The sequence below is a fragment of the Oncorhynchus gorbuscha genome, linkage group LG24 (genome assembly GCF_021184085.1).
Source record: "Oncorhynchus gorbuscha isolate QuinsamMale2020 ecotype Even-year linkage group LG24, OgorEven_v1.0, whole genome shotgun sequence".
Classification (NCBI taxonomy): Eukaryota; Metazoa; Chordata; class Actinopteri; order Salmoniformes; family Salmonidae; genus Oncorhynchus; species Oncorhynchus gorbuscha.
The window spans coordinates 30,031,057-30,047,541 of NC_060196.1; the positions used below are offsets into that span (position 1 = coordinate 30,031,057).

General features: G+C 43.3%; 2 protein-coding genes across 5 annotated transcripts; both read left to right on the forward strand.

The window, feature by feature from the left end:
* Positions 1-1,575: 1,575 nt before the first annotated feature.
* On the forward strand, positions 1,576-7,106 carry kifc1 (kinesin family member C1). Of its 2 annotated transcripts, none has more exons than XM_046326358.1 (17): positions 1,576-1,701; positions 2,045-2,073; positions 2,296-2,391; positions 2,549-2,642; positions 2,747-2,803; positions 2,938-2,976; positions 3,099-3,306; positions 3,600-3,765; positions 4,048-4,215; positions 4,454-4,567; positions 4,721-5,005; positions 5,259-5,423; positions 5,956-6,094; positions 6,231-6,370; positions 6,490-6,563; positions 6,693-6,768; positions 6,915-7,106. In XM_046326358.1, exons 2-17 carry the CDS (start codon positions 2,062-2,064, stop codon positions 6,957-6,959), a joined length of 1,878 nt encoding a protein of 625 aa, XP_046182314.1. In that variant the 5' UTR covers positions 1,576-1,701; positions 2,045-2,061; the 3' UTR covers positions 6,960-7,106. The 2 variants fall into 2 exon arrangements, with proteins under 2 accessions (XP_046182314.1, XP_046182315.1); XM_046326359.1 differs by having other exon boundaries at positions 2,750-2,803.
* A 2,671-nt stretch (positions 7,107-9,777) lies between these two features.
* LOC124013440 (zinc finger and BTB domain-containing protein 22-like) lies at positions 9,778-15,847 on the forward strand. 3 transcript variants are annotated; one of them, XM_046327786.1, is made up of 4 exons: positions 9,778-10,168; positions 10,897-11,123; positions 11,333-12,217; positions 12,348-15,847. In XM_046327786.1, exons 2-4 carry the CDS (start codon positions 10,902-10,904, stop codon positions 13,290-13,292), a joined length of 2,052 nt encoding a protein of 683 aa, XP_046183742.1. In that variant the 5' UTR covers positions 9,778-10,168; positions 10,897-10,901; the 3' UTR covers positions 13,293-15,847. The 3 variants fall into 3 exon arrangements, with proteins under 3 accessions (XP_046183742.1, XP_046183743.1, XP_046183744.1); XM_046327787.1 differs by having other exon boundaries at positions 10,902-11,123; XM_046327788.1 differs by having other exon boundaries at positions 10,926-11,123.
* Positions 15,848-16,485: the final 638 nt, after the last annotated feature.

A 16,485-nucleotide genomic window follows, 5' to 3' on the forward strand; every position in this document is an offset into this window, starting at 1 on the left:
AAGAGGACTGCCACCCCTCAGAGCCTGGTTCCTCTCTAGGTTTCTTTCTAGTTTCTGGCCTTTCTAGGGAGTTTTTCCGAGCCACTGTGCTTCTACATCTGCATTGCTTGCTGTTTGGAGTTTTAGGCTGGGTTTCTGTACAGCACTTTGTGACATCGGATGATGTAAAAATGGCTTTATAAATACATTTGATTGACATATTGTTCCCTCGTTATATTGTAGCGAACGGAGGGAGCAGGAGGTGCACCCTGGTCTCTGGCATGAATACCCTGGTCTTCCATTTGGTAGGAATTGTAATGTAGCACAGATCGCTACACTGCCCTCTCCAAACGGGAAGCTACATCCCCTTGCTTTCCCTAACCTCAGCCCCCTTACATCCCGAGCTGTGTGTTCCTTCTGACACCAGTGTAGTTAACAGAAAAATCAGGAAGCAAACCCTGGTCTCTGGTGTGAAAGGAAAACACCCTACTCATCGTGCTATGGGTTAAACCACTTTAAATGGCCATCGCAACAATATACTGTTCCCTATCAGATATGGCTTTCCCATCACATAGGCCTACTGTTTTTCCCCCATCATGGCCATCATTGACATTGCTACCAGTGACGTGAACAACAGCTGGACATGATGGCCTTAAACCTACTTCATTCCTGCTCAGACATTACCATGCACCAGACAACCCTGAATAGCCTGGGATACATGGGTCCAAGCCAGCAAAATATCACTAAACACATCTAAATGCAAAACCACCTTCGCCAAACCCATAGTATCTGATGGGGTAACAGTATATGATGAGAGAACAATGTATTTTAGGAACAGTAGGTTTTGATGAATGTGAAAATGCTTAGAATGTATGTATTTAATCTATAACATAATAATAAAAGTAATCATCATCATAATCCCTCCTACCCTGCACATTGACTCTGTACTGGTAACCACTGGTAACCCCTGGTAACCCCTGCATATAGTCTCGTTATTGCTATTGTTATTTTACTGCTGCCTTTTAATTATTTGTTACTTTTATTGTATTTTTTTACTTAACACGTTTTTTTTCTTAACTTCTTATAGCATTGTTGGTTAAGGGCTTGTAAAGTAAGCATTTCACACTTGTATTCAGCGCATTTAAAACATATAATTTGATTTGATAATCATCATAATTCATAGAAAATATATAATTTGCCAATGTGTTGTGGAAATATTTTTCGGGGGAAAAACTAGATTTTAATGAATTCAAACAGAGAATAAAAAAAATGGTTTACATAATATTTAAATGTGTTTGTTTTTCTTATCTTTCAATTCCAGGTATTCCATCTTGACAATATCTGACTCAAGATTCATATTAAATCTGCTCATATTTAATAAAATATAGTTATTTTATAGAGCCACGCTGATGAATCAGAGCTATATTTATATTTTATATTCGATATTTAATTTCAATGATCCCACCACGACTGATCAATGGATGTTCTGTATCAGGGTTCCACGAATGGAATTGAGGAAAATTGTACATCCCCTAAATTACTAGAATTTAAATTTGATTGGGTAGTAAGGCAAAAGAGAAGGCGGGATTGTGTTTCCTATAACGCGATTGGGCTAAGGTCAGCCAATTACGTTGGACGGTGTAAAGCGCCACCAAAACATTTCAATTTGAAATTCAAACGGCTGTTGTGTTTGCAGCGAAACAAGTGTGAATGCCCGTATTGGTAAGTAAATAATAATAAACTAAAATGCGTGAAATGTTTTGTTTATATGTTTATAATTACGAAGAGAGGTTCAAATGAACGGCTGTTTGAATTTTGTTTTTCCTGCTATGGCTTTTCCGTTACCCCAACGGTAACGTAATTTTAGCTACACTCCTGCTAACATGCTATTGGTTTATTCACACAACTAAAGAACGGATTTCTAGCTACAACCTTTACAAAGTTGGTTTAATTCCACCCACCATTCCACTTGCTAACTGGGCAATGTTCTTTTCTTTTTAGCTAGCCTATGTCATGCCATTGATGCATTTATGGTCAGCGTTACATGTTGCTCCCTCTGTTTCAGGTACACATTCAAGCCATATGAATAAAGAGGTGAGTGGGATTATAGATAGCCAGTTAACTATCAACCTAAAGTAAGCTAACAATCTGAATAGGGTGGTTTTGGATATAAGCAAGCTTAAGCCAGGAACTAGTTAGTTTAGTCTCTTTCTCTATTGGCAGGTACAGAAAAATAACATGCAGCTAAATGGACTGCCTGCTACAATCTGTTGTCACTTTGTAAAGTTAGGTGATTTTTCCTTCACTAACCTGCAGAACCACTCCCGACTACCAGTCATGTCTGGTAAAAGGGTCCTCTCCGCTAGCAGCAGTGAGAGTATAAACTCCTGCTCAGACCAACAACCTGCTCAGGTGTGTAAAAACCTTTTGCAAAACTAATACAGACAGTGATGACGGACATGTTCAATTCCTTTAGAAATGCACCACAAACACAAGTTAGACGTGTCCTTTTGTTTCCAAATGATCCTTAATTACCAGTAGTAAATGTTTTTTTTTTCTCCTCCTTTAGAAAAAGATGAGAAGGGTTGATTCAGACCCAAAGATGAGACCGACAGCAAGTGCGACGGGAACAAAGAGGCCCCTTCCACCAAAGCGCGCTGTTGGTGAGTGTCCTCACTCAAACTTCAACGACTGGTTTGGCCAATGTCATCTTGTTTTTCATAGTTTTAGCACTATTTATTTGTATTTTTATAACCCTCTCTCTTAGCAGCCAAATTGATTCGGCATACAGGAGCAGCCACTATAGCTGCTGGTCCCTCTAGAGGTGAGATGCTGTGTATTGAGAAATATGTATGCATGTGATATTAATAGCTAGCCTTGTAAGTTTCTTGTTTGGTAATATTTCTTCACGTTGTCTTTTAAAAAAAATATATACGTATATATTTAACCCCCGAATAGGGTTTCAGAAGCCGCCCATTGCCTCTGTTGCTAAAGCAGGTAGGTACCCAAGTCCCTTTTCAATCACATGGTCCTTCCTTAATCACATTTTCTGTATATTGCATCCACAAACATTCTCTTCCATATCTTAAAACATGAGGGTGTTGAATGTGTTTCCCTAGCACCAATAGCAGCTGTTGGGGGTTCACGGCGGCCTGCATGGGACCTGAAGGGAAAAGTTACGGACATGGAGGGCAAGATTTCCAATTACCAGAGAAAAGTCCAAACGGTAGCCCAGGAGAACGAGAGCCTGAAGGAGTCTGTAGCTAAAAGCAGGCAGAAGGAAGCACAGATGACTTCAGACCTACAAGAACTCCACATACAGCTCAGGTACAGAGTACCAGGGAACATGCAGAGGGTTGACTATGTGACATGGCATGGGAAAGGGCATTGTAATCACATAGGAAAGAGTTACTTATTTTGCATAAGGAACATCAAAGGAGAGTGTTAATTTAGCAAAACAAGTGGGCCTATAGCTGACATGATCTCTTGCCTTTCTTCAGTCGAGTACTAGTCATAACTTTATGTATACATTTAGCCAGTAGTGTTGTAGTGATACCATCAAGTTACTGTTTTTGTCCTTCTGGTGTTTGTCAATCTTAGCAATTTTTACTGTGTTGCAGCCAGTATGAACTGGAGCTGGCTGCCCTGTCTGGTGTCAAAGAGCAGCTAGCCATTGTGTCCAGCGATAAGGCCTCCCTGGAGAAGAACTTATGCAACCTCACCGATGAGCACAAAGTTCTTCTGGGCTTGAGGGAGAGTCTGGAGGCTGAGCTTCACAGTGTGCAGGTAGGACATGTTCTCCCACACAAGAAGTGAAATGGCAGGCAGGCCTACTCATTGTGACAACGGTTCACCTTGACTGCTATGACATGAGATGCATGGAGTATAGCTGGTGTTCTAATGTCTCTGCTCCTTGGTCAGTAGTATCTAAGGAGTTCTGGCATAGCCCTTTTTGGCCCAGCCTCATTCAAACTCACTGCCATTACGGCTTGTCACCAGCCCCTGTTGCAGCCCAAGATTTTGTTTTGTTTTTAGTGCATAGGTGTCTGACATCTCTCTTTCTACCAGACCCAGCTCTCTGTGCAGTCCTCCACTCTCTCCCATTGCCAGACCACCCTGAGGGAGACCCAGGTCACTGTCCGCAACTTGGAGGAGACTGTGGCCCGCCAGACAGACGAGATTCACTGTGGAGAGATGGAGCGCAGGGAGCTTCACAACACAATCCAAGAGCTCAAGGCAAGGGGGTGTTTCAGTATGGGGAATGCTCAATTCCTTGATATGATTGTATTGCATAAAATTCAATTCTCTGGGGCCTATTGAATTATTTTTTATATTTTTTTTATATTTCTGCTTCAAACAAACTGTATGCTCTAGTTAGCTAGGCCCCTGTCCATTTGTAGCTCATGATGGAGGAGCATAAAGTTGCATTGATCTTCTCACACTAACAAGACTGACCGCTCTCTTATTTCTATAGGGAAACATCAGAGTTTTCTGCAGAGTGCGCCCCCTGCAGGCCGGTGGGCAGAGTGACCATATTCAGCTCCCGGCCCATGACAACAAGGCTCTCACACTGGCCAAGACTGAAGAGGTAACAATCACACACCTGAAGCACAATCATGAAATTGGTCACTATAATCATTGTTTAGGTAATTGTATGTTTTTCAGTGTGGACCTCTAATTTTACTCTATTCTTAAATGTCAAAGATTGCAAACAAATCATCACTTCCCCATTCCCACGTAGTCTCACATAGGGCGCTCCGGAGATACCCAAAAGAGCTACAACTTCAGCTTTGACCGGGTGTTTGGGCCCTCCATCCCGCAGAAGGATGTGTTTGAGGAGATCTCCCTCCTGGTGCAGTCAGCCCTGGACGGCTACAACGTCTGCTGCTTCGCTTACGGCCAGACGGGCAGTGGCAAAACCTACACCATGGAGGGTGGTGAGATGGAGGACATGCGTGGGGTCATCCCCCGGGCCGTGCAGCAGATCTTCCAGGCCTCCAAGAAACTGTGGGAGCAGGGATGGAAGGTACCGATGATGCCATTGGTTTTCATCTGAATGAGTGGTAGCTGTTCCTACAGCTGGACATTTCTATTATAGTGAACAGGGAATTTGAACATGTTGATTTGACTTTTGCTGTATTGATGTGTTTCTGCTTTTCAGATCAGATGATACTGTATATTTCCCATTTTGATATTTAAGTGGAATGAGTTAAAGCTTGTGTAAATGCATGGAACTTGCAATGGCAACCTTTTTTTGACCGGTACATTTTCCCCCCCAGTTTACATTTACTGCCAGTTTCGTTGAGATCTACAATGAAACTTTGCGTGATCTCCTCTACACTGGCAAGGCCAACAAGAGACCGGAGCATGAGATTCGCAAAAGCGCCAACAGCGAGATCACTGTCACCAATCTGACCTACCAGAAGGTCAACTCTGAGGATGAGGTGGGCATTTCAACAGTCATATTATCTTAAATTTAACTAATGTTTGATTTTCATTTTATTTGTACGTTTTAGATTTTTACGGTAGACTCAGCATTATGACCTATGCAGAAAGTAAACCACCTAGTGGGTAAATTTCTGCAAATAAGAGGGGCGAAGCGCTGTTTTGGTCTTGAGGCAACATCATTTCGCTATGTCGACCTTTAAGTAATTTGGATGGCACTTATCCATAGAGACAGCGACTTGTGTAGAATTAAATTATAGGTATGTACAAATGCATACCAGTAAGTGCATAATAATTACCTCAATTAGTGCTACAGTAAAGGAATGATGTGAAGTAGCCTCTTGTTTTAAAAAAGTAAATAATAATAATTGTTGCCCATTTAGGACCTGAATTGTCCTACATGTCAAACACAGGGAGGTAGAGCAGTTGTCTGATAAACCTGTATGGGCGGTTCAAATCCCTCTGCAATAAAGTATCCCCCTAGCCTATAAACTAATCTAATGTGTCCATTTTGACCAACTGTTCATCCAGGTCTGTAACCTGATTGCACTGGCCAACCAGAACCGATCTACAGCCCGGACCAACATGAACGACCACTCCTCCCGCTCGCACTCTGTGTTCCAGCTTGACATTGAGGGCGAGAACTCTGGAAGAGATGTCAAGTGCAAATGTAATCGTTTTGTCTGCGTTTTGTACATCTGCAACCAACACAGGCTGAGATGTTAAATTAGAACAAATGATAATCCTGTTATCTGATTGCGTTCTGGTATGAGAATCCTGACTGGTGTTCCTGTGTCTGTCTGCAGCCTCTCTGTGTTTGGTGGACCTGGCTGGCAGCGAGCGGGTGCAGAAGAGCCAATCCCAAGGGGACCGCTTCAAGGAGATGACGGCCATCAACGGCTCCTTGACCAACCTTGGGATTGTTATCGCTGCCTTGGCTAATAAGGTATGTGTTTGCAGCCCAATGCCTCTAGGCTGGTGGCATGCTTATGGAGCCACAGGTGCTTTGTAAGTTATAGCTTGGTTGCGTTCACTTACCCTCCCACTCTTTTGTCTGTATTCCAGGAGAGCTTTATCCCGTACAGAAACTCAAAGCTGACGTATCTTCTCCAAAGCTGCCTCGGAGGAAACAGCAAGACGTAAATTGGGTTATGAGCGAAGTTTGAATGGGATTTCTGCTCGGATTAGTTTTTTTAATTGACTGTTGGTTGTACGGTTGTGATTATGAGCAGATCAAAGTATGTAACCTTTTGTCTCTGCTCTTCTAGCTTGATGTTTGTCAACATTTCCCCAGAGGCAGACAGCTTCCCAGAGACCCTGAACTCTCTGCGGTTTGCCAGCAAGGTCTGTGACCTCGCACATTATTTAATTTTTTTAAACAACATACAATTCACTCTGGAACATGTTCATATTAATGCTGTGCATATTTTGTTTAAATATATGAATAACAATGGCTTTCTTTTTTTTACTGTTTATTTATTCTGTTGCAGGTGAATGATTGTGTTATTGGCACAGCATCAGCTAACCGGAAGTAAATGTGCTTCCTGTGGAGAGAAATTAATGTGGTGTCTGTACATTGTGGTTTTTAGACATGCCCTTGTATTAGTGGTTATTTTATATTATTCATTTTTAATCAATTGGATCAGAGATACAACAGTCAATAAAAGCTCTCTTTTTTTACAGTCTTTGTCTTGTAGTTAATAATCATAGATGGATGTTGTCAGTAGTGCAGGGAAAACAGTTTACCCACCTGTTTTGTTTGCCCAACCATTTACCCACAGTTTGCTGAAAAATTCTGTTTTGAGTATTAAAAAAATATATATTTTCATTTTAATAAATCTACATACAAACATTGTCTCCCTTTTGCTTTCTTGGGCAAGGAAGCTTCAAAATGCAGATGTTTCAGCCTATTTGAGTGCTTTCTGTGGTGGTGGTGGGGCAGCCTGTGGAAATTATGGAGTGTAGGGGTTGGTAATTTTAGTTTCGCCATAATTGGCTCAGTGTTTTGTCACTCATGGGAACACCACTGTACCACGCCTTAAATCTACATGTAGAGATCTTGGGTGCTGCAATAGACTTATTAGAATTGACCATACAAAAAGTCTCAAGGTCATTAGCCACAGGTCAAATCAAGTTATATCTACAGTAGCTTTGATTGGACTGATGTCAACATCATACTTTCAAAATCTTATCAAGCTAGATAAGCAGTCATCATGCATCAAGTCAGCAATCTACTGGCAAATCCTTTTCTAACCTTGTCATAAATTATAGATTTAACGTAAACATTTCAAGATGGAAATTGCAAATTCAACAATGAGTGCTAAGGCATTGCTGCAGCCTAAGGTTTGATCCCAGGCTGTGAAGCGCACAATTGGGTTAGGGGAGTATTTGGCTGGCGGGAATGTCCATGTCTCATTGTGCTCTAGCGACTCCTTGTGGAGGGTCGGTCACCTGCAGGCTGACGTTGATCGTCAGTTCGACAGTGTTTCTTCTGACACGGGTTAAGCAAGCAGTGTGTCAAGAAGCAGTGCGGCTTGGATCTCCACCTTTGCCAAGTCCATAGGGGAGTTGCAGCGATGAGACAAGATTGGAACTACCAATTGGATATCACGAAAAAGGGGGTAACTATGGGCCATAAGTTTGAATACATTGGCCAAGCTGTCAATTCAGCATGACTTCTGCCGTGTTCAAAAAAATTGGAACCTCAGAACTGGGAAATCTCAAACTTAAGTGAGTTCAAGACTACTGGGACCTCGGATAAAACTAGCTCCGACTGGGAATATAATTTAACGGTCATCCAACTTGGAATGCCAACTCTGGATTTCGGGCCTCTTTCTAGAGCCCACAATTAGGACCGCTGCGCCACCTTCCTGTTCAAGTGAGCATTGCACAAGGTGAGTCCAAAAATGTTGTGTATGCTGCTGCATAAATTATGTAATATGTCAAGGATATATGTATACTGTAGCCAAGAAAGTAATACTAAGTGTATGTTGTGTAGTAAGCTGTTAGTAGCCCATGTGCATCACCCTAATAATTTAGCCTACTGTTCTGACTTGATGTTGCAGATGTAGCCTATAGCCTGTTTTAGAGAAATGTAATCATTGAATATTGTAAGAGCTTTCCTAGTCTGTTTATATGCCCCCATTTATTTATCCTATGGTTCTGGCTTGGTGTACAGGGAGAATACTGTAAGGATGAACCATGTTCTGAATTCTGTCGCTGTAGATTTCAAAAGCTGAACAAATAGTTATATTGACTACGTCTGTCCTAGCATTAACGTCTTAATCGAAATTACGGAGCTATCCACTCGTCGTCCCCTTATACCATAGTCTGTACATCTCAACTGTCAGTAGAAACCACATTTGTTTAATCAAGTCAGCCATATCAGCTTTGTTTTTCAAAAAGGCAGTAAATGAGGCTGTATTAACTGTTTCGCTGCCAGACAAGGCTCTGCTGATAGCCAGGTGTAAGGATTCACTCCATGGTGCTGAAAAGAAAGCTCTACTGTTAGGGCCTTCCTTAAAGCTGTCCCAACAGTTTGTCGGTACTGTTTTGTCACGGTTATAGCGCAATGAATGTATTGTTTAGCGTTGTCGCTTTGCTGGCATGCATAAACATTTATTGTTTGCCCCACCAAGATTTACATGCTAAAATCTCCCCCGCTAAGCAGAATGGTTATTTCGTCTGATGTTACCTTCCAGATCTGTTTCAGAGAGGTTAAACTGAAATACAATTTATTCAGAGAGGAAGAGGCGAAGTGAGAGCGCTCACTCTCCACTAAATATGTTCAAAATAAGCACAATGTGTTTCTATGGGTTTAATATGCAGACCTAAACTTGCCGCAAGCCTTCCCGGCTAGGGCGGAGATATGAGCATTTCATTATATCCACAAAAATATAAACGCAACATGTAAAGTGTTGGTCCCATGTTTCACATGCTGAAATAAAATATCCTGGGAAATTTTCCATTTGCACAAAAAGATGATTTCTCTCAAATGTTGGGCACAAATTTGTTTACATCCCTGTTAATTTCTCATTTGCCAAAATAATCCATCCACCTGAGGGGTCACTAGACATGTTACCCATAGAGCATGTTTGGGATTCCCTGGGTTGACGTGTACGACAGCATGTTCCAGTTCCCGCCAATATCCAGCAATTTCGCATAGCCATTGAAGAGGAGTGGGACAATATTCCACAAGCAACAGCCTGATCGAGTCTAGACGTGTCATGCTGCATGAGGCAAATGGTCACACCAGATACTGACTGGTTTTCTGATCCACGCCTCTATTTTTTTTAAAGTAACTGTAAACAACAGATGCGTATCTGTATTCCCAGTCATGTGAAATCTATAGATTAGGGCCTAATGAAATTATTTGACTGATTTCTTTGAACTGTAACTCAGTAAAGTCTTTGAAATTGTTGCGTTTATATTTTTGTCCAGTATACATCTGGTTTAATTAACTAACCTCTTCTTGTTTTGACCACTTTCACTAAACGCCACAAGAGGTTGAATTAGCTTGGTTGCTATGCTACCTCCAGTGTCTAGTCGGTAATCGAGACAACCCTGCTACATTTTTAGTCGTTAGGCATTTCTTCAAAGGCGGCGCATGATGGGTTGTATGCAAAACACGATGGAAAACAAATCATACCATTGGAAATGTATATGTAAACAACGGAGAGAGGGTAGCTTGTCGGTATAGAGTCTGGCTTGACATAATTGTTTCAAAGGTGCACATTCTGAAACGGTAAGTTGTGTTTAGCTTGCTGGCTAGATACGTTTTAACAAGCCAATGTTAGCTAGCTACCAGTAGATGTAGATAGACATTGAAGGCAGTTTTTAGTTGTAGCTAAATGATGCTCTCATGATTAAGAGCTTGAAAATTACTATGCTTTGTAACGAGAGAAACTCTAAACACTGCCTTTTCAACGCATGTCCACCGGGGCAGACTGTTTACACACCAGCATGCTTTACTACTAGCTAGCTAGATTGGCTACAAATGCTAGCTGGTAAGAATAATCGACTGACTGCATGCCTGTGCTAACTAATTGCATTGCTATCTGTTATTTTGCTATGCATGTGACAACTTTGATTTATAGAACCAATCTGTAGGCTGTAAACATTAACCCCAGAAAAATGTTAAATGTTTTTGAGTCTCAAGGTAGTGTCTGTCATTCAGAGAAATTTGAGTCAATGTATTATAAGAAATAATCGGTTGTGATCTGTAAAGCTTAGCTTACATTACATTAGTTTTGATTGGTTGATTGACCACCTAGTGCAATTTCATAATACTGTTTCAGGAATGTGGTTGAACATTGTTTTGTGGTAGGCATTAATAAGCACTGAAAGGGTCAATCTTAGGAAAACTGCCTTCTTGTAGGTAAATGAAAGGATATAAAACATTCATCCACCACTTGATATAACGTGGCCTTTGAATTATTCTGTCACAAACTTATCTTTCCATCTCTTCAAAAGCTTAGATGCATTCTCTGTCAATGGGGCAGGGCTGTAGCAGCTCAGGCGCCCCCTCTGGCTCGGTGGTTCAGGTGCGCTTCCCCAGCTCCCAGGCGTCTGTACTGGACAGCCTGAATCGGCAGCGTGAGGAGGGCCAACTCTGTGACCTCTCCATCCAGGTCCAGGGGAAGGTGTTCAAGGCCCACCGCTGCGTGCTAGCTGCATCCTCACCCTACTTTCACGACCAGGTGTGTGTCTTGTTCTGCTTGCTGGTGCGTTGCAGAGCCAGACTGAACTTAGTTTAACTCTAACAGCCTCTGATAGTGTCTCATGTAGATAGTTTTCGTCCAAGGCCTATGGCACTATGCAACTTGCTGCACTAAAGTGAGAGCTTACGATAACCTTGATTCTGTGCATTGGGATGTCACCAGCCATCATTAACTGTCTCCCCCCCCAGGTGCTCTTGAAGAACATGTCCACTGTCTCCATCCCTGCCGTCATGGACCCGCTGGCGTTCGAGAGCGTCCTGAGCTGCGCCTACACGGGCCAGCTGCGCATGCTCCGCGAAGACATCGTCAACTACCTCACCGTGGGCAGCGTGCTGCAGATGTGGCACATCGTGGACAAGTGCACAGAGCTCCTCAAAGAGGGGCGGGTGGTGGGTAGCGCATCCCAGGGGGTCATTGGGGGAGTGCAGGGGAACCCTGGATGCAGTAGCAGTGAAAGCTCCCTAGGGGCTGGGAGTGCCCAAGCAGGTGGAAGCAACACCCAGGCAGCTCCTCACCCTCCCAGCCGCCTGTCCCTGAGTGAGAGCCAGTCTCCCAGCAGCACCAACTACTTCAGCCCCAGAGATGTCAACTTCGGAGGGGGGGCAGCTGGAGCTGCAGGGCAGGAAGGCGTGAACGCCACTCCCAGCTACTGCACCCCTTCTGGGGCCGAGGAGGCCTTCCTGATCGGAGAGGAGGATGAAGAAGAGCTCCTGTACCATAGGAAGCAAGGGAGCAGCCGGAGGAAACGGACAACCTCTGTCTCGGACCAAGAGGTTGGAGTCAGCGACAGCTTCGGAGTGTCGTCCTACCAAGACGGGGACGCCTCCCCTCTCCAGAAGCGACCCACCTACAGCCAGCCCAGCATCATGCCCCGGAAGCAGTGGTTGGTGGTGAAGACGGAGAGACCACAGGACGATGACCTGATTGTGGTGTCGGGGGAGGAAGGGCCAGATGAGGAAGAGGAGAGAGAGTTGGAGATGTTGAGGGAGAGGGAGAGGACGTTCAACATATTCAATGTCAGGACTCTGTCTGGAGAGCTGAGGAGCAGAGCGGACCATGAGACGGAGGCACAGGTTAGTCAAACCCTTGATGCGAAATGTTTGTCTGTGTATGTGGCTACTTACCATTCTAACTTATCAGGAGGACAACTGTCAGTTTCTGTATTTTTGGATCGTTACCAAACTGAATCAGTTTTTCTCATAGATGGATTACTGCCAATCTTCTGAAGACTACCTCAAGTTTGACAGTGGTTTGATGGACCAGACTCCCCCACAGCACCTTCATGACAGTGCTGGTCAGAGTGGTGGCAGAGCTGTTTCTGCCCTACTCGGCCAAGTCCAGTCTGCTGCTGCTGCTAGAGCTCAGCTCTTTCCCATAGACATGCAAGGCAACCAGATCCTCATGTACAGCCAATCCTCTGTAGACTCCTCTCAACCCATAGGAATAGGCATGGCTGGGGCACCGTTTAAAGGGCCAAACTTAGAGCATGGAGCGGTCCATTTGTCAGCACAGGGGGGTTTGGGCGGTGGCATAGATGGACTGGATGGGGGTGGTGGCGGGGGTTCAGGGAAGGTGTTCATGTGCCACTGTGGAAAGACCTTCACCCACAAGAGCATGCGCGACCGCCACATCAACATGCACCTGGACCTGCGTCCCTTCAACTGCCCCGTCTGCGCCAAGAAGTTCAAAATGAAGCACCACCTGACGGAGCACATGAAGACCCACACGGGGCTCAAGCCCTACGACTGTCACGGCTGCGGCAAGAAGTTCATGTGGCGCGATAGCTACATGCGGCACCGCTCCCACTGCGAGAGACATGACGGGGCGGCTGGTGGGCGCGGGGATGGGGGAGGGTCCGACCGCACTGATGGCGTCTCCCCTCAGCACCTCTCTCATCTCCCCCTCTCGGCCAGTCAAGATGCCGTTGGTGGCAGGACTGGGATCTCTGTCTTGTCGCCACATCATTCCAGTACAGGTAGCAGCAGCAATGCCGTCTCTTGCCTGACCATGGCCAGTGCAGGAGTGCACTTAGGGGTCAATTGTCCGAGCGTGTTGCAGGGTCAAGGTTCTGTGTTTGGTCTGGGGGTCAGCCAAGGTGGGTGTGAGGAGGAAGTGTCTGAGGTTGGTGATAATGATAGTGTCACTTGACCAAACGGGTGAACACCATTTGTGTTTAAGACAAGGGGCTTTGGAGAGGTATTCCAATGACCTCTGGAAAGTGCCCCTCCTTGGAAAATGGCTAGGGACCATTGTACAGTTCAGTGTACTGGACATGTCAAGGTTATTCTCTGTATGACTGTTTTGTGGCACATGCCAGTAAGAAAACCAAAAATCAAAAGAGATGACTCACCAACAACACTTTTGGCAAAGTCTAAACTAGAAATAGAGAGGAAAGTTGCAAGTGATGTGTTCTACAATATTCTACACTTTGTTCTACCAGGGAATGAGTGCATTTCAAGTAAGTGTCTGTGAAGAAGACCCTTGCAGTACTGCGGTCTTGTTTCACAGGATGCCCTTCCACATGGGTGATGTGTTCAATGTCCAATTCCAGTGTTACGGTACAGTATTACATCACTTGCTAATCTGCTCCCATTATGATAGGTGCAAAACTATAAAGTGTATAGTGTGTTTACAAGTCATCCTCATTTAATATTGATCATAGACAACAAAGCATTAGTCTGACACTTGGGTTACTTACGGATCATTCCTTACTCAAACTGCCAAATTCCAATGCATGCCTCGAGAGACATTGAGTACTATTAACAGTAGGCAGGCTCAACAAAGCTGTATCCACCAGGATTCTGTATGTTTTTACCAGGTTTTATCTTCTATGAAGGTTGTGGCTATGTTTTTATTCAGGAGAAAAACTTGTTGCTTGTAGTCTGTGTGCTTATCTGTTAAATCATGTGGTAAAATGTCATGATTGCAGCAGTTGAGGAAATTGCATTTGAAGTGAATATAATGAAAGATATGTTTAGATTTATCAAATAGGGAATATTGAACTATTTAACACTAATTTATATGCTTAATGTGACTGCCTTACTAGAACATAGTGGGTGTAGGGTCTGAAAATAGACACCCTTGATAAAAAATGAGTATAAATGTTAATACTGAGCTATATTGTATGCAAAAGAAAATTGGAAATATTATTTTATACTAATACAATTGCTCAGAGAAAGATTGTCTTAAGTCTCAATCATTTTACTCCTGACACCACTTTTTTCAATACCCCACCTTGTGAGGATAACTGCACAGAGCCTTTTTCTAAAATGTTTTATGATTTGTTGAACACTTTGGGAGGGATTTTTGGAACATTCCTCCATTCAAAACTCTTCCACATCCTTGATATCCTTTGTCTGCGCTTATGGACTGCCCTCTTCAATTGGGTTTCAAATCCGGAGACAGAGTTGAGCTTGACCCAGTACCAGGACATTTTGGCCAGGAGGAGGAAACTTTGCCACAACTGGATCTTCCAGTGAGACAATAACCCCAAACACACACCAAAATCCACAAAGAAATGGCCATCTGTCTCCAGACAGAAAAGGGCAGTCCATAAGCACAGACTAAGGATCTGGAAAGATTCTGTATGGAGGAATGGTCTGAGATCCCTCCCAATGTGTTCTCCAATCTCATAAAACATGTTTAAAAAGGCTCAATGTCATTATCCTCACATGGTGAGGTATCAAAAACAGGGTTGTCCATTTTTACCCCTACCTTTGAGGGAACATTTTTTTTAAACAAAATGGATTTCTCTTAGCATTGTATTAGCATATAATATAGCTCAGTATTTTAAATATTTTAGTCATTTTTCTCGTGATCAAGGGTGTCAATTTCAAACCCCACTGTTTATAGAGATAAAGTGCTTTTGGTCAATAGTGAGTTTCGTATTGACTCCCTCTTAATTCTCAAGTTGGCTGCTATTTGTGAGATTGAAAAGGAATTCCATGGACTGTTTCAAGACTTTTACAGTATGGTTTCAATAGAGGACTGTTCAATAACTTGCCTGGCTGCATTTCATAGCATTTACATCACATAAAAGGATTCAACTTCATGTAACACGTTTTCATCAGTTGATCTTAAAGTCTGTACTATTGTATGACACTTAACAGCCAGTATCCAGTTGTCATCTTTATGGCGGGATAAATAAGGGAAAAATTGTGAGGTTAAAATATAGAACGCTTGTTGCTACTGTACACTAGGTCTGAAATATACTGTTTAACTTCTGAATAGTGCATATTTTGGGTTACATATTATTTGATATTGAACACGATTGTTGTTGCACATGCGTGTGGAACCGGTGTTGCCTAATGCCTTCGATCACACCTACAGCGTCATTGCGCAGCATCGTCGGTGTGCAACAAAAGTTCAACATTCACCTTCTTTAATGTCTGTCAAGCCTTCTACGCATACCATTTTATGCATACGTTCGAATAAATCCAACGTACGCACCACACAGAACGCACTGCAACTGCCATGTTGCAAGGCAAACGCAGTGTTCCATTGGAAATGAATGTACTTCTGGTGTACCAAAACACAATGACGCAGTCGGTGTGAGCGAGGCGCAAGTCTTTCTTAGACATTGTTACTTTAGGCCAAGTACATCAATGTGATCTTTATCAAAAGGCTAAATAAAATACCTGGTGTAATTTAGCAAGCTTGTTCCCATGTGTGATGCTGTGCCTTGTTCCCATGTGTGATGCTGTGCCTTGTTCCCATGTGTGATCTGTTACAAAAGAAACATCAACTTTTTAAAGGCCTTCATTTTGTCTTTATACAGTCTTGTACTAAACTGCCCCCTCCACAGATTTTATGTTAAACGCTCTACAACAAAGCTGTGTCCAGCAAGCTTACTCTGCCCTTAACCTTGTTCTGAACACCTCCAAAGCAAAAGTCATGTGGTTCGGTAAGAATGCGCCTCTCCCCACAGGGTTTAGAGCTTGAAGTAGTCATCTCATACTTGGGAGTATGGCTAGACAGTACACCATCCTTATCCCAGCACATGGTCCTGTAGCTCAGTTGGTAGAGCATGGTGCTTGTAACGCCAGGGTAGTGGGTTCGATCCCCGGGACCACCCATACGTAGAATGTATGCACACATGACTGTAAGTCGCTTTGGATAAAAGCGTCTGCTAAATGGCATATATTATTATTATTATTATTATTATACATGTCCAAGCTGCAGGCTAAGGTTCCATCTAGACTTGGTTTCCTCTATCGTAATCACTCCTCTTCACCCTGATTTGGGTGACCATCCTACCCATGCTAGATTAGGAAGATGTCATTTATAGATCGTCAGGTAAAGGTGCTCCCGAGAGGCTAGATGTTCTTTACCATTTGGCCAT